Here is a 21952-nt window from a genome sequence, read left to right as displayed (position 1 = left end):
TCTGCTTCTTCCTGATGCTCCCAAACTATCATTAAAGCAACAGAAACCACCGACTAAACTGCAACAGTTTATTCACTTTGATAAGCCTCATAACTGTTCAAGCAACAAGAGGACAAACTTTTCTGATTCACCATTTAATCTCCTTTTAAAGGCTCTAACGCTCCAACTTCACTTAAAATCCAAGCTTCTCTCTGCTCCTTCTGTTTGTTTGACCCCCCCCCCCCAATATACCTCCCTCCTCCTCTTCATTCCTGCTGCCAAATTAAGTGTCAAACAGACAAGGCAGGCGGGTGGATGGCCCACATGTCTCCTATAGAGGTCTGCAGTGTGGTACAGAACATTTCAGCCAGCGCTCTGTTATCCCCCCACCCCCCGTTTATTAGCGGCTGATTGGGTTGTTATTGTAATTATGAGATGCTGTACGTGTAGTGAGGGCACTGGGCTGTTCCCTGGTGGGTGGTCCTCTGTGTCGGTGTGGGCTGTAGAGGGATCACGGTCATTGTCCCACCTGCATTCGTTTTATTGGGTTTTATTTGTTGTGTTCTTTAACACCAGAAGCGTCCAAATGTTAAATGAAAATGTGGATTTATTGAACCTGTTGAATCCTTTTATTTATACTTTAAATAGAAATAAATATTTAAATATTTTAAAACCTTTGTGATGTTTTTATGTGTTGTAGATGAACTTGGGTAGGGCTCTCGTGCGCGCGCGTGTGTGTGCGTGTTAGGGCTGCGTCGACTATCAAAATCGTCGACGACTGATTTAATAGTCGACACGTCGTTTGAAGCTTTGTAAGATCACAAAAGACGCAGGAATAAGTAGCAGGATTTAAGAGTGTAATAACGGACTGAAACAGGAGATGGCAGCACTGCATGTACAAGGATGCCAGCTGCCGTTAAACCCCGAAGAAGAAGAAGCTGTGTCCCAGAATTCATAGCGCAGCCCAGCTCAGTTTCCAACAATGGCGGCAGCTAGTTAGTTTTAATATTACTCTTATTATTCTTTCTGGGTCACAAAATAAACGTTTAACATATTTTCAGGCGAGAATGTAGCTGTGTAAACCTCAAATATCGGCTCAGTTTATCAGGACACCGCATATTTTCAAAAGCGCTCCGACGTTTTCGGAGACGTCTGTTACCCACTAGCTCGATAGCTAGCCGGGGGCTAGGCTAACTAGAGCCGTGAGAACACCGGACTCCGGCAAATCTTTTTCAAACCCACCGCCGTCTTTCGCTACTCAGGTTAAACATGACATATGAGTCACTTAGATAACTTAAACATGTTATTGTTTGGCTTTTTTTAGTATTTTATTTGTTCCTGAGTAAATCGGTTTGGCTGAGATTAAAGTTATAGTTTTTGCACAGCTAAATAAACTTCAAGCAGACAGCTGATTATCAGAAGTGTGAGATGCTCCAGAATTTACTCCGGTGTCCTGTTATATTTTAGATAGCAAGGAGTTTATTAAACTTCACCGAAACAATCTGCAAATGTCATTAAAATTTAATAAACTACCATCTTGTCTTTATTTTTAGTTAGCACCGTAAACACTTAAAGCTGTAAGCTAATGATAGTTATATAAGAGCAGATGCTGCTGGTGCAATAAGCTGTACGCTGTACGTCCAATGGATGATGATCTGATTAGTCGACTAATCGCAAAAATAGTCGACTATCAAAATAATGGTTTGTGGCAGCCCTAGTGTGTGCATGTGCGTGTGCACATAGCGGCTCTTCATTCATGCATGTGATCACCAACCGACCTGTGGGTCCCTTACGTCACTCTGCGTTCCTGTCTGGGCTCAGGTTACACTTTCAGCCCCCCCCCCCGCTTCCCTCCCACCGTTTTTCTGCCCCCCCCCCCCTTTTCACCCCTTGTTTTTTTTCCATGCGACCCTCTTTTCTTCTAGCCACGCCCCTCCTCTCCCTGCTGGCTCACTCCTGGATCTCCTTGCTACCAAACCTGGGAGGAGAAGACTGCAGACACAGGGGCTCTAACAACCAGCCCCAGACTGCTGTTCCTCTCTCTTGTCCCCCCCCCCCCCAGCATTCACTCCTGTCAGTTGAAAGCAAGACTCCATTTTGCAGTAGAGGCTCTGTGCACGTCCATGTGCTGCTTGCCCTCGTGGCCCTCTAACATTTCTTTGTGTCAGTGAAGCTTGCCGTCATCATGCCGGGCGACCAGAAAGGCCTCACTGCCTCTCACGTATTTCTTACCTGTGCTGTTTATAAAGAGAGCCCTCCATGTGTAAGGGGCTCGAGTCCTCTTGGTGTGACTTGAAGATAACTTTGGGCAGCGGTGAGTTGCACCCTGGCCCCTGTGCAGTTGTGTAACAGTTTGTTATGTTGTTGTGTTTCACAATAGGTATCCGGTTAGTGCTGCAGGCTGACAGCAAGCGGGTGACCTGTGTTCGATGTGTCCGTGAGATAAGGCAGGAGGGGCAGAGAGAGGTGTAAGGTTGCTGTTATCACTGCGACTTACAGCAACCGCCGCACGGCCGAGGAAGTAGCCTGTCTTGGTGTTTTGCGATGCAGGTTGCGCCGAGGCGTGGTCAAGGCACACCGGTTCGCTGATTGAGTTACTGTTGTTGTTTCAAACTCGAGTGTTATCTGATGAGTTGCTTAACAGTTAAATTGGATTTATTGACTACTTTTATGAGTTGTTTTTGGCTGCCGGCTGCCGGCTCGCCGCAGGGGGAAGTACAAAGTTGAGCTGGTGGAGGCTGTGTCCACACAAATGTGGGTACATGCAGCTGCACAGTTTGTGTTGTTCTCTGAGCTTGTTGTGCGTCTTCTCACTGGAAGCAATCTCAGCACTGAGCTAAAGACAGTGAAGGATGTGATTCATAGGTGAAGCACAAATGTGCGTACTGGCCAGTGGATACGTGGAGATGAATTATTTAATGTTACAGATTCTATTTTGCTTTTACTTGTTTCTTTTAAAGCTCGACACGTGTTCTTTCTCTGCTGCTGCACTGACGTTTGTCTTACTCGAGTCTCGCCTGGAAGAAAGGATATTTTTCTGCACTTCTCTGAAGGAGTTACTGCAAACAAGCGTAACGCCACTGCAGATATTGCATCAGATATTTTTACTCTTCAGTCTTTATGTTTTCGGAGGAAGGGAAGTGTGTTCCTGTGATTACAAGTACAAGTTTAACTCGACCTGCAGCGTGAATCTGTAGTAAACGTGGTTCAGTAGTTTACTGGTTTTATAGGCGGCTCTGTGTTATAAGCAGCCACTTTGTTGATGTGTGATTCTGGTCGTAGGTTGAACCTGAATTGTTGACATGTTTTTCATGCTAACCATTAACCAAATGGTGAGTTAATGGTTAGCTCTCACCTGGGGAAATGGCGTGCTCAGGTGAGAAGTCGGTTTCCAATCAATGTACTGCAATAAATCTTCCCTATTTTGGGATTCAGGGTTCAGTGTTATTGACGTCTTTTTTTTAAATGGTGTGTGCATGTGCGTGCGTTGCGAGGAGGGTTCATGCATTTAGCTGCACGGAGCTCTGAGCCTGACGAGCGACTGAGAGCAGCGTGGTGCGCACAAGCTCGAGCCTGGCTGTGGGACTCACGTTCTCCTAAAGGAAAAGTCTAACCGAAACATTAACAGAGTGAATAATTAGCATGAATTATTACGAGCTTCCTTCATTCTGAGTACAGGGAAGAGTTTTTTGTGCTTTCTTTTTTTCTGTCACTAAAGTGTTTAAAGGATTTTTCATCGTCTGTCAGACGGCTGCCTTTGAATCAGCCGGTGCTGTTTATGTCCACCACCATCTGTTTTTAGGCCGTGATGGCTGCTGTTATGGCTGATACAGTCCATGCATAGTTAAATCGAGGGAGCAAATTAGGATTTTATGTCTCACAACTACTGAGTTTAATGGGCGTGCTCGTGAAATGTAAATGGGTGTGGCAACAGGGCAGAATCTGCGGTCAGCCGCCGTCCTCTGTGTCACCGTGTGACCCAGTAAATCACATCTCTTCCACTTTATACAGCAAGTCTGTTCATGTGAACTAAACACCTGCTCTGGTGGAGAAACATCCACGCTCTGTGCTTATTCCTGGCATTTGTGCTGCAGGCAGTTCAAAGAAACAGGACGTTTAAGGAGAACTGGCTGTGTTTATGAGGCTGGGGTGTAAATATGATGCTATATGGATGGCAAAGCTTTCTTTCCAGTAAATGTGTGCGAGCTGGTTTCTGTCGTGTGACAGCTGTTGGTTTGGATCCGCAGGTTTGCAAATGGCAGTGTTGTTGTTTTTGTGGCCGCTTTGCCGACCTGGAGTTCGAAACCTGCTTTGTCACGTCAACAACAGAAATACTGTTTTCATCGTTACACCTGTCTTGCACAATCAGAACGACGAAGTGTTTCTTCCTCCTGTAATTTGCCTTTAATGTGTTATTATGTGGAGCGAGAAACTCTCTGCACATCTCTCCCAAAGTTACTGTGTGCTGATGAATTCTCCACTCCTCTGATGCGTGCGCGGATGCGTTTGTCTAAACGTAAGCTTGTCTGCACCAGCTGAAGAGTGGATCGTTTCTGTTAACCTCGTGGCTGCTGCGCTCGATCAAACGCTGCTGTACAATAATACTGCTATAGCCGATGAGACTGTGTGTGTGTGTGTGTGTGTGTGTGTCAGTGTCAGAGAGAGAAAGGCAATTGCGGAGAGTCTGGTTTTCGGACTTGAGCGGCCGCTTCGTGAATGTCTTTCTTCACCTTGATGCAGGTCGGCGCTGGTTTTGTGGCTGAAACTGGGAGAAAGAAGTTTGTACTGATGTTCACATCCAGTTGTTGTAATGCAGCTGCAAACTGAGGCCCTTTTGTCTGTTCAGCCTGCCACAGTCGGGCTAATTGATGTGAATTAAAGCCAAAGCAACATTTTCCAAATGAACAGCTCTCTGAAGGATGCAGATGTCCTGCGGACAGGTTTTCATCGTCGCCGTGACGACGGGGATGAATGTTATAGGCAAATATTGTGCTGCATTCACCTGACCTGTGCAGCACCCTCGCTTCAGTCACAAACACAGCATTTCCGGTATAAAGTCACAAATGAGCCGCTGCGTGCTGCAATGTGTGAGAAACGACATCCATGGAAAATTTTCAGTCATCTGTGAAAACTGATTGTTCTGTATCAGAAGTACATTTGAACATTTCTGATTAAAAGAAGATTAATCAAGAAGTAATGAGCTTATATTAATTGAAACGTGCTTGTTTCTTATGCGCTTCCCTCTGTCTGTCCTTTCAGTCTGCTCGAGCAAGGACATCCGGAATAACGTGACCAACCTCCAGTCGTTGGAGAACTGCACCATCATCGAGGGCCACCTAAAAATCCTGCTCATGTTTAAGACCAGGACGGAGGACTTCCGCGGCCTGAGCTACCCGAAACTGCGAGTGGTGACGGACTACGTGCTGCTGTTCAGGGTCTACGGCCTCGAGACGCTCAGCGATCTGTTCCCCAACCTGACGGTGATCCGCGGCAACAACCTCTTCTTCAACTACGCTTTCGTGCTTTACGAGATGCTGCAGATGAAGGAGATGGGCCTGTACAGCCTCATGAACATCACCCGGGGCGCCGTGAGGATCGAGAAGAATCCGGACCTGTGTTACCTGGCCACTCTGGACTGGTCCAAGATCCTGGACTCGGTGGAGGACAACTTCATCGTGGCCAATAAGAATGAGAGAGAGTGTGGAGACGTGTGTCCAGGCATAGCCCAAGGTCAGACCATCTGCCCTCAGAGCACCATCAACGGACACTTCAGGGGACGATGCTGGTCACAGACTCACTGCCAGAGAAGTAAGTGTTTGTGATCAGTCTTTAAACGTGCGCACACGATGATTCCTGCGTTCTTAGTGTGAGCAGCCAGGGGTCGTGGCCACGCCCTCTGATCAGCATTCGATGTGTGCAAGTGATCCGTAATTACAGGATCGGGATCTGCTCCGTGTGCGGAGGGACTCGAGTGAGATGCTGAGTCAGAAAACAGGAAACTCTAAAGCAGGCATTATGGGATGTAATGCCCTTTTAGAGCTGAGGTGAACGTTTGTTATAAAATTGTTTTGTTTTAATGTTTAGTAAAAAAGTAACAAAACCAAAAAAACATCTGTGGGTTTGCTCAGCGCTGCAGCCGCTCGCTCGTTCCTGCCATAAACACAGAGATCGTCCTCTATTGTAAGACTCGCTGAGAGGATGCTTATTATTTTGAAGGCGATTATAGCCTGTGTTGGTTTTTATTTTTTTAAACATTTTTCTTTTCTGTCTTGTGTCTGACGGACAGGCTAGCCTTCAAAGCGTGCCAGCCTCGGCCGTGTTTATACTCCAACATCGACCGCTGCAGCTGGCCTGTAGTCCCGCCTCCTCGATTGTCTGCCAGGTCTTACTGTCAGGAAAATAAGACAGGAAGTGCCTTTCTCCACGTCTCAGTCTTCCTCTCAAACATGATAGTTTGACTTGAGCAGATCGTTCACGACGCTGGATGTTTAAAAGGAATGGGACGTGGCTGCTATCAGTTTTATTTAAACTCACAGTGCAGCTTTTTACTGTGGCAAAGGTTTGAGATGATGATGTTGGCCTGTGCGCAAGTAATCCCAGAGCTGCCCTAACGGTGCTTTCCTGAATAAGCTGGAAGTCATAAATTCCGAGTTTCCAGTCAGAAATTTTGTGGAACGCCACTCTCAGCAGACCAGCGTCGTTCCAATCCAAGATGGCGGCGCTGAATCTAAACGAAATGAAAACTGTAAACTCTCTGACTCATTAAAGATGTCACGTGCACAGCAGCGAGCAGGTTTGGTCCATGAATGTGTTTTGTTGTTAGTGATGCCCGAATGGCTCCACCTCGCCAAGCGCCAAAAGGAATTCTGTTTCCTGGATTTTTTTGGGAGACGCTAACGTGACATCACTCCCGAACTCCGACATCCGAGTTTGGAGGTACATAAGTGCTGACACACAGATTTTTAAACAGCCTACCTGCTGTTCAAAAAGACGAAGGGCTGTCTCTAAAGGAGGAGGAGGAGGTACTCAAAATGTTGACCTGAGGGTCCAGGATGAAATAAATAAGGACTTTGTTTTTTTTTATGCACTGTGAGTCATGTGATCAGTCTAGTAGAATCCATATTTACTGCACAGCTGATTAGGTTTACCCTGTATACTCTAAATAAAAGTCAAACAGCTGTGTCCATTAAAAACAGCACAGACAAAAAGCCCACTGACACGGACGTGAGCACATCTGTTGCGTCAGGGCGCAGGTCTGACGCTGCGCTCTGCCTAATGTGACCGACACCAGTTTAGTGAAGAGCTGGGTGTCAAAGCCGGAGCCATTTCTAGAATATGATGCAGTGCTGCCTGCAGTGCTGCCTGCAGCAGCGTGTGTGTCACACACAGGGCTGATACCTGAACGCTGATGTATGGCTGATATGCTGCTCTGCTCTAAACGAGAGCTACATCGCCACAGGCGTGTTTTCAGCCTACAGGAGCTGCAAACACGTGCTCGTCTGTTCTCTTAAATATTACAAGCCGACGTGCATCTGCAGCCGTAACGATAACAGCAGCGCAGTATCAGCAGTGCGTTTTGTATCCGTTCGATACTGATGCAGATGTGGCTGCAGATCCGCAGCGTGACGGAGAAACTAATGAGGGCTTCTGTGAATGAACGCTGGCAGTTTACGAACTTGGACATGTGCGAGCGTAGACACATGCACGGGTGCGGAGCAGAGGAACATTAGACGGGGCATTAAAGTTTATGTGTGAGTGGAAACTGTGGGGTTGTTTTTGTTGTGTTTTTATAGGGTTGCAGTGGCCTTAGGTAAGAGCCAGAGAGAGCCTGCATTCCTCTGATCTTACACTGCTGTGTGTGTGTGCCCCTAAATGACCTGTTCAAGCCGCATGTATGACCTCTGAGGTTCGTAGCCCAGTGCTGTTTGTGTGTTTCTGGTGTGCGTGTTTAGTTTGTTTGTTCGTATGTGCAGCTTCAGACGTGCAGCTCTGCTACAGTAGTTTCTCAGTCGGTTGCTTTCTGCACGAACAGTCTGTGTTTCCAGCTGATGCTCTGGAGTCCTGCAGCGATTGGCAGGTTTTCTGCACCTAGTTTCTACCTGCAGCTCCGTGCAGGACCCTGCGCTATAAAACATAAAGTCAGAGTAACCGTGTCTCTGCTGAGGGTTTTTAAGTAAAGACAAAAAAATCTCTGACAGTGCTCAAGTATGGGATTGGCAGGAAGACGAATGCAGCTCACAAACACACCTCCTGAAAGGAAACGGAAAGGGTGTCGGATCAGTGGTGTGTAGGCATGATGATAATCTGTGCACCCACATGTTTCACCCAAGATAAGTAAAGTGACGACGTACACGGACCTGCTTTGATTTGGAACTTTTTCATCTGAGCTTTGTTGATTTATTGAAACGTGCAAACTGTGTGAAAATGCAGTATTTTTTACACCACTTGAACTTTGTTAGACAAGCCTGTCGAATCCTGTTAGTAAAGATTTTTATTTTTAAACCTGCCATTTTTGCTTTCGTGCTCCAGTTTCCTCAGATTTTTTTTAAGGACACTTAAATGCTAAGATGTGCCCTACCTCAGATTCAGAATCGCACACGGTTGTTCTGTAGTTTCATTTTTGTGACAATATAATTTTAAAAAACGGTTCTTTGCTAAGTTTTCTGTTATGCGTGGACATGACACCGTTTCATGCCTCGAGTCGGGCGCCTTTCTGTGGTTAAACGATTCCGTGGAAAATAGTCAGGACTGGACTGAAAATGGGTAGAAAAGCTGAAAATGTCCAAAAGAAAATGTTGAAGGAGCTCCACGAGGCCCGGAGAACTACTCCTCAAGACCACCTTTAAAAAAAGAAATGACACGAAAGGGGCGACTCAAGACTTTTGCACAGAAGTGTAGAATAAATATCACTCGAAAGTGGTTTAAATTCCCCCAGAAAAGTCAGAAGAAAGCTGTTTGACTGAGAGGAGACACAGATATTCACAGGTGTCTGAGCTGAGTAAGGAAAAGGAGGTAAAGCGAGCGGAAACAAAGGAACAGTCAGCGACGAGCAAACGAGGGAACAGGAGCAAACAGTCGATCTCCTGTTTAGATAAGCTCTATCTGCTGCCGAGGCCTGGCACGCTGCGTTCAACCACACCAGCCTGCGCTCTGCTTGCACAACTCGCACACACAAAAACATCCACACAACCAGGAGGATGGAAAGCTTTTTGGGTCAAAGTTCACTCTGCCCACGCTTTGTTGTTTGCTGCCATTGTTTTCAGATACACGCAGCTAGTCACGGCTTCATCTCGTAGCGACAAACGGATTACCCGTGCCCCTTCGAGGCCACCGCAGGTTAAACCCGTAACGGTGTTTCTAAATGGATCCGACTGCGTCATCTGAAATGACCTTGTGGTCCTCCTGACCAGAGTCGAATTCAGGTTGGACATCGCCCAGCAGCGGTGCTTTCAACTTTGTGACACAGGCGTCTAAAAACCAGTAAAAAGCTGTGAGAGAAGCAGCTGCAGCACTGTGCACGCAGGTGTTTTCACTGGTAGTAAAACAGTGTAGAGGGGATTTTAGCGTGTCGCTGTAGGCATGTGTAAGCTGTACGCTTTGTTCTTTGCAAAAGGGGGAAAAAGCCAATGTGAGGTTTCAGAGTTAACCAAGTTGGTGTCATTTTTCTGTTTGTGTGTGTTTATTGCCAGAGTGGTGTCCTGGCAACAGTGCACCAGGTATTTTTGTACTTAGAGACTTCAGAAGTTACTTTGCACATACAGATGAGAATGAGTACGAATGTTTGCTCATGTGTCACAGTGTTTCTTTTTAAAAAATGAGTGTGTTATATTGAATTCATGTGAAGTGTTTTGTGCACTGAGCATATGAGTGTCTGTGATGCTGTCTCAGCTGCAGCTCGTGGGCCTTTTCCTCTGATATTTCCATCAGTTTTACTTCTCATGCGATCAAATGAAGCCGGAGCGTCGGTCGGGACACGGTCCAGATCGGGGGGGCAAAATAAACAGAGCAAAGCAAACATGGCGGGGCCTTTCAAGTGTGGCTCCCAGGTACACGCACAAACACACACTCGAAAGCCACAAACACACTTTTGCCAAAGAGGTGAGCGGCCCAGTTACAGGCGGCTACAGAGAGACAGAAATGACGGTATTAAGGATGGAGGTGCTCAACCGAGCGCCGCTCGCCGGCCTTTGTGAAAGCGTCTCTGCCTGACTCTCCTCTCTGTCTCTCTCGATCCTTCTCAGCTGTTTTCAGTTGTTTCTAATGAAAGGTAAACGAAGGAGTTTTCCTGCAGCAGCTGTTTGTAATTAGCTATTAAAGTCAGTGACACGGAGACGACGTGGATACGAACACAAAGGGACCGAGTGTCAGTTCTGTTAAAAGCTTTAAGGGAACAAGGTGTGTGTGTTTTTTATCTGTTTCAATGGTTTGTGTTGACACATGTAGAGTGTCAGTGGTGCATATCATTTCAGGTCATTATGGAGCTGTGCAGCAGAAAGCTGCTGCCCTGCTGGAGTATCAGTTTATAACCTTCCCGTGTGGATTCAATGCAAACTGTTACAACTCTTACGTGCGTTCAGATGCTTCGTTAAATCGGACGCGTCGCCGATCTGCGAAGCGACAACCTTTGCACATTTACTGAGTCACTGCTCTCAACACACAAGCCTCCATCTGGAGGAGGAGGCGAGTTGTTTGTCTTATATGCCTGCTGCGTTCCAGTCACCTGTCGAGCACACACACACACACACACACACACACACACACACACACACACACACACACACACACACACACACACGTTTGCTTTCCCTCTGTCAACAACAGTTGGGACGAGTGTACCACGAGGAGGGAAAAGAACAAATGTGTGGAGTAAATACCCGAAGGCCGTGTTTGTGTTAAAACTGTTTGGGAGATGCAACCAAATAATCAGTCAGGAGTCCCCCGGGCGACGTGAACTGTGACCCAGATGTTTTCTCCTCCTCTCCCTCACTGGAATTAGCTCGGCTGCCTGGAAGTGGTTAAATAAATAACTTGTACACAGTAAGACGAAGCAGAAAGTGGAGGATTTGCCTGCGCTTGTAACATACGGTGGTATTTGCGTAATGCGCTGTTTTATGCATCTTGCCGAGCTCTAAATGGTTAATCTCAAACGCCGAGAGTTTCTGAAGGTTTCATTTATTTGCTTCACAGAAGATTACAGCCAAATGTCCAGTTTTCTAGACGCTCTCTTTAGTCCTGAGTCCCGACTCGCTGCGACTCCAATGATTAAACCGAAGATGGTGTTTTGTTCATCGCCAACGATAGGACACAAATAACAACCAGTTCTCGATTAAAGCACGACTGAGGCCGTCCTGATAGTGAAACAAATCAGAGCGCTTCGCACGTGTTCTCGTTTTTCTCTCGTTTGTTGCCATAGAAACGGGAACGCTTCTCTCCGACGCTCTCTGTTTGCGATAGTTAAAGCTTCCCCGTCGTGGCTTGCATTACATCAGTACACGCACTCACTCGCTGTAGTGATGGATTACCATTAATATCTTATAAGGGACAAAGAGTGCAAGAGGCAACACTAAGAGAGGAGGAAGAGGGAAGCACAGAGACAGACAGATGGGAGAGGTAGCAGTCGAGCTCCTGCTTTCCTCCCCGGCAGCTTGCATCCTTGTTAACAAATCCAAATTAACTTTGATAAGCTGGCATCAGTTCTGTATGTGCATGTGCAAGTGTGTGCGTGTGTGTGTGTGTGTGTGTGTGTGCGCACACTTCCCTCAGCCTCCATTTGTGCGTTCATGAGTACAGAGTAGTGCTAGCTGAGCACCCTGGGGGATCAGGAAAACTCCTCCCTCTCCTCTCTCTGCTTGCTCATCAATGGACTTGGACTTCCACATCCTGCTACACACACACACACACACACACACACTGTGTACTGGTACAATTCCCATAGACACATGCACAAAAAATACGTGGCTGCAGACTAAGCACACTGACACCGCTGCCCACGTCATGAGCCTGGCTGCTAGCAGAAATGGTAGTAGCTCATATAGTGAGGAGAGGGCGGGGCTTCTGAGGATACGAGCCTTCATGGCTACTGCTTTCTTGTTTTGTTTTTAAACTCACGTTTATCATTTGTTAAATCAGTGCAGCTGGAGACCAAGAAGGAACTTGACGTCATCTTTAAGGACAACAGTGGTTTATCCGCTTAATGTGTCACTCGAATGTGTTTCCCTGTGTAGGAAAGCCTGCTGGCAAGCAAACAGTTGTTGCAGCCTGCGCGTCTGAAGGGACTTCCTCATTACTTCCTGCCTTTGTCCTGAAGTACTTCCTACTGCTGTACAGCTCCGGGGAAAAGCTGGAGAATTGAAGGAAGGGTTATGTACTTGTGAGGGTGGTGGATGGAAAGGGAAGATCAGTCAAATGATCATAGCCCTGCAGAGAAATGCTGCATTTGCTGTGTTTTGGCCGATCAGGTGACAGCTGCTTCTAGCTCTGACATCAGAAACACATTTGTTAGTGAGTATTTTCTATTCTACGGTGGTCCTGAGGGGTCAAACGGCGAAAAAGGCTGCAAAAGCAAGCAGATGATGAATATATCACAAATACATAAGTAGGAAAAAAAACGCATCGAAAGCGTTTTTGGGGAGATGCTAACATGCTAACAGTAAACGTGTGTCTGCAGTATTTCATAAATCATCATTGAGACTTGTACCGATGAACCTTCAGCCTCTTCAGTGTGTTTTGGTCTTTGGGTTTATGTCATCTGGTCCGTCACGTTAATGTGCCCCCAGAAACACTTCTGTTGTGCTCTGTGAGATTTTCTTTTCCGTTGTGTTTTGTCTGCTTTTTGCAGCACTTTTCTCTGCTTGCAGTTTGACCTTTCAGGGCCACCATCCATCCCCTCGCTCTGAGTTTTCACATCACTGCTAAATGTTCTGCCTTTAAACCCCAAACAGGTTCGCAGAGCTGGTCCAGAAAATGAGGCCACCCTCCTGACATCCTCACACACCATGTCTTCGTTCCAAATATCTAAAACTCATAAATAGAACCGTATAAATACTGGCAGCAGTAAAACTCGCCGTGTTCAACAGTAGCCCGCCGTCATAGAGTTGTCCCAACGTGCTGACAGGTGACAAATATAACCGCACTACATTGTAACAATTAACATGGCGCTGACATTTCCTTCTGCTCAGTGGAGGCTGCTTTGACCTTTAACCTTAAATGTATTGGTACTAAATGATTGCTGAAACCAACTTTGTTCTGTTTTCATGCATTAGCGGTTTGCTTTTGATGCAACTTTGGAAAATTCTGATTGCAACGACCATGAGAGACGACTTTATTCATATTTATGTCTGAAGGACTTTTGTCCTTCTTTTACATTTTCCAGTCATGACGCAGCAGACATGTCAGGCTCATCTTTGGGTTTTGGACAGAAATGTACATTTGCTCAGTGTCAGTGAAACAGAGCTGAGGACAGAAACCAGGGTGACAGCAGTAAAGCACATGACAGGCTGCCCTGGTTGAAAAGAAATACATTTAGCGTTACTGCACCGACAAGACAAACGTGGTCATTTTGTTCTGCTTGGATACAAATACATGCAGAATTGCAGTTTTAATTCTCGTATTTCCAAACAGACGTGCAACATTAAATCTGAAGTATTTTTATATAATCGGGTCCTGATAACAGTCAGTTCCTCCCTACGCCATCGACGGCTTTCGAAGAAGTCCCGGGTTCCTCAGCCGCAGCAGATGCAGCACCTACCTGTACATTCATTAACTCGCTGTAAAAACAAACACTGCTGGCTTCAGTGGAGCATAGATCCTCTGTGTTCATGCATACGTGATCTGAGAAAGTCCTGCTAGGGGCTATTAGTGCGTGCTGCGTTTGCGGTACGTGATGGTTATGCTCTGTTAAGTACTTGGAATTTCATGTCTTGCTTTGAGGTGGTAGAGTGGCTCGACTGAAGGGGTCGGGTGAAATGTTTGGACATTCAAAATTCCCGAGTTTTTTTTTCTTTCTTTTATCACCTCCTTGGGAAAGTACCGTTTCCCACAGTTTGAGAACTCTGTTTGATAATAAATGCATGCGCCTTGATTCGCTGTAGCAAAAAAAAGAAACCTCAAAAGTCAGTGCTGGAAATGAAACTTTGTTTCTCCTAAGCTGAACTCGTTTGTCCTCATGTGACCTCGCCATCCTTGAAGTTCCTTCCAAACCCAACTCTTTCCACTTTGCTCTGTCCAGACTCGGATCAGTCACTTCTCATGTCCTTGGCCTTAAAGAAATGCCTCTTTCCTTTAAACTGTTTAACAGGTTTCTGTTAGGGCAGAAAAACCCAGAGTGTCCTTCAGAGTCCTGCCGTACCCAGGATGTGTTAAGTGTCTGTGAAGGGAGCATTGACGGTCAGCCTATTAAAGACCCCGGTCACTCAGGCTTGGAGACTATCAGCAGATAATTGGCAACAACTGGTCACAAATTAAAAATTTGTATTCCGCGACCGACAAGTGGCGAGTGGTTCCTAGAAGTGGCTGGCTGTTGCCAGGCGAAATAGGTTGCAAAGTGCGCCAAAAGCCTCTGATTGGTTGGTAGCAGATTGCTCAGTTCACCCACATTTTGCTTGTGGTTAGTGTTTGCACAGAAATCGACGTCTTCCACGCAAAGTGGAAACTTGAAGTGTGGTCAAACTGGTGCCTCCTCGCTGCACCCAACACGTTTCAAACGGGACAACTTTTATTTTGAAGGAGAACGTTTTCTGTTTCCTGTTCGTGTCATACTTTTCACGCTCGCTACAGCTAGTTGGCAAGTGTTTGCAGACACACCTTCTGTGCTACAGATTTCAACTGCAGGTGAGCAGCAACCTGCTAGCAACCAAAGCAAGCTGAAAGTGGTTTCCACCGTAAACCTCTTTGTGACCAGTTTCATCTGGTGACTGTCAGAAACCATCCGCCAGCTTTTCGTCAACTGTTTCCATAGTGACCCGGAGTTGCCGGAGGGTCACTGACCGGTCTCCCGGCCTGGGTGATTAGCAGTCAATCTGTCAGCAGCGTCCAGCAATGGTTTGCCAACCAGTCAAAGAAAACGCATTTTTCCCTGTCGACCGGTCTTTAGGCCTCTGTGTCTGAGGTCAAAGCTGACACTTCTGTAACTTCAGATGAGTTAGTAACTGCAGAGGAGGATCACTGGGAGACTTTGGGACCACCGAGGTTGGGGGTGAGCGTATATAGAGGCAACAACACGGACACATAAATGGGTTCATGAGCACACTGCAGTGTGACTCACAAAGACGGGAGGTGCCAGTGTGGAGCGGTGCACGCGTTCCCGGCCGCGGCGCTTAAATGCAGACACGCTGGAAAAAGTATTGTTGTTTTTTTGTCATCCTCCTCTTCACAACCACAGTGACTTCCTGCACTTTTCATATCTAAACTTAGTCATATTTTTCCAGGATGATTTATGAAGCAGTGTAAACTTCCTGATTTCACTGGCATCCTTATTTAATTCAGATGAGCAGAGCTCCAGAGGAAGCTGTGCCATTAAAGGTTGTAGTAAAGTTTTCCATATTTAGAAACCCAGCAGCTCACCCAGTTTGCGGTGGCTTCATCACCCCTGCTCCGAGTACGTCGGCTGGCACGGGTCCAATGTGCAGACTTTCCTCTGGCCTGCACCTTCCACCACTTTTCTGTTGAGACTTGTAGCATCGGGAGCTCGTAGAGGCCGTCTGCCCGAGTCATCGCGTAACACGTCTGATAAGAAATGTTTACGCAGAAACAAAAGTGGGTGACACGCTTTAACGTTCACATGAATGCAACCTGTAAGATAAACTTCGGTGGCACCGGTGTTCGTGTCGTCACGCCGCGCTTTAGCGTTGGGCCTGCTTCCTTCGGACTTGTCAGTCCTGATGATGTCATACGGATCCGGTAGAATAAAAGTAGTCCTGTCCGTGAGGCCGCTTGGCGCCTTTTGTCATCTTTACTGCCAGCCTGATAGCTTGAACAGCAATATAAATTTGCTTTTCAAATATAACTACGCTTTGATAACCACGTGTCTTCTGTCGATAGCAGAGTGGTGACGGTAACAATGGCTGCTGCTGTCTCCCTGTTATCTCAGAAGTGCGAGCGGTTGCTGTCGTATGCATTGCACTTGACCGTCTCTCCTCGAGCTCTTGCTACACTCTGATGGCCCCTCTGCCCTCGAGACGAGTGAAAGCAGTGTCCAGATATCTGGTCTGTATAAGAGATAACAGCTGAGACGGAGCACTAAAGGAAAGCGGGGAGGATCATCAAGGACTCCAGTCACCCCAGCCATAAACTGTTCAGACTGCTTCCATCAGGAAGGAGGTTCTGCAGCATCCGGTCCCGTACCAGCAGACTGAGAGACAGCTTCTTCCATCAGGCCATCAGACTGCTGAACACGTCATAGACACCTCAGCTTCACTACTGGAACTTCAACATTATGCACTCCACACTGTATATAAATGCCACTTGTTTTGCACATATTCAACTCTGTATATTTTATATATTTTATTATTATTATTATTATTTTATTTTATTTTTTTACTATTTAATTTGTAAAAATGTGTACACACACACACACACACACACACACACACACGTAGGAAAATATTTAGTATACACATCCAGAAATGCATACACTATTATATATTGTACATATATTTATTAGTTTCAGGTTGGCCATTCTTGTATTTTGCTCGTTTGTGTTGTTGTGTTTGCACATCTCTGTTGCTTGTGGGGCTCGCACACAAGAATTTCACTCGCATGTGCTGTGCCAGTGTGCCTGCACATGTGATGTGACAATAAAAAGTGATTTGATTTAAAGAGGACAAAAATCTGTTTTTGCTTTCTCTCCATTTCTCTTCACTGCTTCTGATGCTCCACCTTATGGCCAGGATCCTCCCTCTGCACCTCCTCCCTTTTCCCTTTCTTCTCCTTTCTGTCCCCCGTTCTTTTACTTTGTACTCTCCCTCCTCTCTCCCTCTCCCCTCCCTCTCTCCTTGCACGCTGTGGTATGCAGACATGCAGGAATTTCTGGGCCTCAAAATGATAGACCAAACTTGTCAGCCCTGGCTCCTGTTACTAAAGATGGCTGCTTGGCAATGTGTTTGCCGGCGATTGGTGCGCGTCTGAGTTACTCCCCATGTGATTGGCTGTAACGTGTTTGTCCACAGTTCGTGTGTTGTTGGCAGAAGCAGTTTGCGAGCGCTCGGTGACTGAAAGCCTTTTCTTCTGCTTTCTCTGCGGCTCGGTTGCGTGTGTGATTTAGGATCACATGTGCTGCTGTGTGTTCTTGCACAGAGCATCTCACCGCTGGGTTTAGGTGTAGTGCAAAGGTCGTGTCAGTTATGCCTATAATAACATGACCCCATTGAGTTACTGCACAAAGATGAGAAAAATACTGGATTTTAGAAAAGTACATTTTTAGTTTTTGTGCAGTTCTATCAGCAAACACAGCGACGCACACGCATCATTTAGTCATCACTTAATGACATTCTCAAGATACATTTAACAGTAGTCTAACAAAGTAAGAAAAGTTGTATTTATAAAGCACCTCAGAGCCACTGTGAGAGATAAAGTTGTGTTTTAGCAGCTTTTTAAGCCACAGATCTCTGAGTCGGTGGGAGGCAGATCAGAGTCCGCTGTGGCAAAATGCTGCGTCTCCACTGGGTGTAAGCCTTGACCACCAGACCTCAGGGACCTGTGGGGATGATTGGACATGTAAAGCTCTAAAAGTCCAAACCAGCATCTTAAAGTGGGAGGCCAGTGTGAAGAGTTTGACCTGTCGTCATGTGTTGAGTTAAATCAACTAAAACAATGATACAAAATCTTGTTTCTTTTGTTTAGATGGCTGTGAAAAAACCTTGAGTCATGTTCAGGGATTTATTTAGATTAGATTAGATGAAACTTTATTAATCCCTCGTAGTAGCAAAGCACCGAAAGAAGTTGCATGTTACAGATACATTAAGGGGAATGAGAGTAAGGATATAAGCATAAATACACCATATATACACATATATAGATACAGAATATACAATATGGATAAAATATGTCACACATATTTATGATGAAATGTGTGACAGCAGCAGCTTGTATACACTACTACCACCTAACATTGTGTGTTTGAGATTTAAGCTTTCACATTGACTGACTACAACTGCATGTGAGGCCTTCAGGAACATCTGTAGATTTCAGCTGCACATCTGCATGACACGGTGTTTACACATGCTTTGAAATTTGGACACCCTGGAGAAAAGAGCGGCTGTCATGTCTTCTTATGTTGTAGTTTTGCTCTTATTGCCTCCAAAGTCAAACGTAAGCAAAAACCAGCTTTTCCACCATCTGTTGTGTTGCTGGATTAGTTATGTCAAAGCAGCAAAGCCACTTTTTAAACAGCCTCTGCACTTATATATACTGACGATGACATTGAGTAGTGCTCGTTGCTTGCTGCTTAATTTAGATTATGGACTAGTGAGCTAGTCTCTTACGATGAATGTGCGCGTATCACCCGCAGAGTGACGTCCGGCCCAGCTGATGTTTAGCGTGCTCTAGCCTCGTGAAGGCATTGTTGCGACTAAAAAAGGTTGTGCACTGTGGCGCTGCTCGCAGCCTGTCACTCATGCATGCTGCAGTGCGCCGCACACACCTGTGGTCTGCTGGTATTTTGGATGAAGAGCGATGCACCTGTGTTCCTGTGCGTGCACTGAGCCTGTATATCATCTGTCCTCGTGTGATTTGTGTCTTGACATGAACGGAGTGGAATGAGGATCTTTTTTTTCCCCGTGTGGAATTTGCCGTCATGTGCTGTCAGTTTCCCACTTTTAGTGTGTGATGTGTAGCAACATCTGACCAACAGACTCTGAGTTTAGGTTAATGAGAACCAGGTGGAACCAGTATTTCCAGCGTGTGGACAACAAGCATGTGATCCTGTAAATCATATCAATCATGAGCGAGGAGCGGCGCACATTAGCGGACACATGACAACAACAACACCGTCCGTCAGCGGGCCACGAGCCAGCGAATCCAGTACACAAACCACCATTTTGGAGCTGCTGTTTCCTCAGTGTGGCTGCTTCTAAAATAAGAAACCCAGGAGGGGAAAAGCTCTCCAGTGAATCCTTCTGTAGTTTATACTGCTGCTGTTTTTACACGATACACGGTGCTGGGATTGCAAAATGAGTGTGAAGTTCAAGCTGTTCCTTTGACAAATGGCTTTGCTTGTTTCCCACATAAAATATAAGCCCCCAGGAGGAATGCTGGGTTAAGTCGCCTTTATCGCCAAACATCTCTCTTCCTGCTGCCTGCCTCGACCAATAACAGCAGAGCGAGGGGGGGCTGGTTCCACTGAGCTCATGGGGGACAAGGATGCAAGTTTGCGAGCTGAGTTTTAATGTCCATGTGCAAATATGCGAGCAAGGCCAGAGCTGCGTCCCATTGGCTGTTTTTGTGCCTCTTTTACTCCCAGGAGGCAAGAAAGGGAACACTGAGGTACTGGGCCGGGGCTAGAAAGAGGGCGATGGTCGGCATTACCACAAAGGAGGTGGAAGCGTTGGGACGGGTTCCTGTTTGTCGGTTAAAGCAGAAAATAATCTGTTGCACCTGCGACAAATATTTTACCTCATGAAACTTTGTACACTGGTTGTTTAATATTGAAGACGACGCCGCGTCAGTGGTGCAGCCTGCGACTGCATGGACGTCCACCAGCGTCCTTCTGAACATCGACGGTCCCTCTGATGCAGCTCGGAGTCTGTGCGCCTTCAAGGTCGCCTCTGCGGTTGCGACCCCTCTCGTTATTGGATAGCAGTGATGGATGTGGAGAACAGCTTGGATGACAAACTCAGCTCCTAGTTGTCTTCGACTGGACGTATGTCTGTAGGAGGCACTGTCTGGCGCTATACTGCACGTGCTGATTGAGACAGATGCTCTCGGCTCTTTGTCTCACGTATACCGCTGACGGAGATAAATGAGTCAGTAGCTACGACACATGGAGCGTCTCGCCAGTTCAAGATGATCGTATCTGCATGGTGGCTGTTTGTTTGATCTTTAGGAGAAATACTGAAATTGATCTTTATTGGAGTTGAAATAATTTTGACATTTTGCGTTTTTTTTTACAGGGTAAAGTTGATTTAATTTGACTGAATCTTATAATAACACTAATAATTATGTTTCCTATTTTCATTAAAGCCTTTATGGCTGAATTGTAAAGCAAACCAAACTGATGTTAGTTCAGCTACCAGCTGAACTGATTCATGTCAACATTAAGTTTCAGCTCATTGTAAATCTTTTTACTCTTGTTTTAGAGCCAGCTCCCATTTCTTAGTATTTTGCGTCAGAGGAGCCAGACTTTCACGAGGGTTTTATAAAGTTTTTCTTTGTACGTCGGCTGCTTTTCCATTCATGTTCAGTCTAGTCCTTGTACCTGACCGTTTTCATAGAAATGCTTATGCATGAATCTCTCAAGCATAAAAAGACACCCAACCTAAGCAATGAACCAGTGTTGTGTCTGCACACAACCGATAATTTAGCAAAGAACCGGTTTTTAATTGTACGCAAATAATTTGTTCCATTTCTGCCAAAGACAACAGTTTAAAAGACATAAAGCAATGTTTTTGCACTAAGCATATCTCAGATTCAAGGAAGCAGCACAAATGAAGGGCAGAAGAGTATCTGAAGGTCACAGGAAAAACATCCAGCATCAGAAATGTGCTACGAGGAAGGGCGGCAACATTGTTAACGCAGTAAAACAGACAAACCTGGATCAAAAATAAGTAAATAAATCAGCCATGACCTCCACATTACTGAAGCAGTGTGAGATCATCTCGACAGAGACGAGAAGAAAAAGGCGGCCAACATCCAACAAAGAGCTCTGAACGTCCTCTCACAGAAAGGCAAAGAGCGCTCGTCTCACAGAGTTCACGCTTATATCCTGTCTTTACATGCAGGTTTGAATAAGTGGCTGCACCTATCTTCTATTTTCCTAGTAAAATATAAAGAAATGAGCGCCGGCGTTCTGGTCTCACAGTTCTGTGTACAGCGAGGATGATACAGGACGGTCTCCTCTGTGTTACATTTGGTCAGCCTGTCGACAGGTGAACTCGGCCGCGGCTGCTGATGTCATCGGTCAGCGGCGACTGTCTCCCCTCGACCGCTCAGACGCTCCCCTCTGTGCTGATTTAATTTAGTCCTCATTCTACTTTTTACTGTTTACCTCCGCCTGTCCAATGTTCTGCGGCGGAGAATCACATCTGTTGTGGTGTCGAAGCGAGTATCATATTTAGAAGCTGGCCGCAGAAGCTCGGGTTTTACTGCAGACTAAAAACTCATTGAACACTTTGTTCTTGCTTATTTTGTTACGCTGCGAGCAGCCAAGCGAGCTGCGTGCTTCGCGAAGCTCGTCGCTCACGTTTTTCCCATCGCTCCCCGGCGACGGGCGCTGGAGCGGTTTATATAAAAAGTGCACTTCCACAAACTTCTCCCCGCGCATCACATGCGAACGTTCTTCCTCCCGCTCACACACGGATCTGCACACCAGCAGCATTTCTTAGAATAACAGCGGTGCAGCAGCCAGCGGAGCTGCAGGGCGCCGGGCTCCTCTGTTTGCTCTCATCGTGTTTGTTTTGGCAGCAGCTCGAGAGAAAATTCTTGTCTTTCATTGTTTGCTACGTTTGTGTGTAAATCTGCTTCGTGGTTCAGTTACTCTAATGTGTGATGTTACGCTCACACCTCCACTTAGGAGCGTGATGTTGTTCACGCCGCTGGCCTTGGTGCGGTATATTCTGAGCCAGTTGGGGCTCGAGGATCGTTGGTTGGATGGAGTCTGGCTGAAGTACGTAAGCTGTCGTTTTCAGTCTGTCACAGGGAAAAGACAGAGCCGAGTTTAGGAGCTCAAGCGTGGACTCTGGTGCTTATTTCTTAGAAATGCTCTCGCTGTATGACTGCAACGTGCCGTGTTATAATAATAGGATCCTGTGAAGCACGTTCC

The 21952-nt window shown here is 46.2% G+C and overlaps 1 protein-coding gene across 1 annotated transcript in view; it reads left to right on the top strand.

The window, feature by feature from the left end:
• The window catches only part of insrb (insulin receptor b), a 71579-nt gene that overhangs the window by 17750 nt on the left and 31877 nt on the right, over positions 1-21952 (top strand). Inside the window, exon 2 of the mRNA XM_085447848.1 lies at positions 5239-5787. Coding sequence (XP_085303974.1) covers positions 5239-5787 — 549 coding nt within the window. The remainder of the gene's footprint in view (positions 1-5238; positions 5788-21952) is intronic.

This window comes from Copadichromis virginalis, linkage group LG23 (assembly GCF_057382275.1).
Source record: "Copadichromis virginalis isolate Kocher_CV1m ecotype Utaka linkage group LG23, C_Virginalis_male_GT1.1, whole genome shotgun sequence".
In the NCBI taxonomy this organism is placed as follows: domain Eukaryota; kingdom Metazoa; phylum Chordata; class Actinopteri; order Cichliformes; family Cichlidae; genus Copadichromis; species Copadichromis virginalis.
The sequence above is the reverse complement of the archived record's forward strand: the minus strand, read 5'-3'. Positions and strand labels throughout refer to the sequence as shown.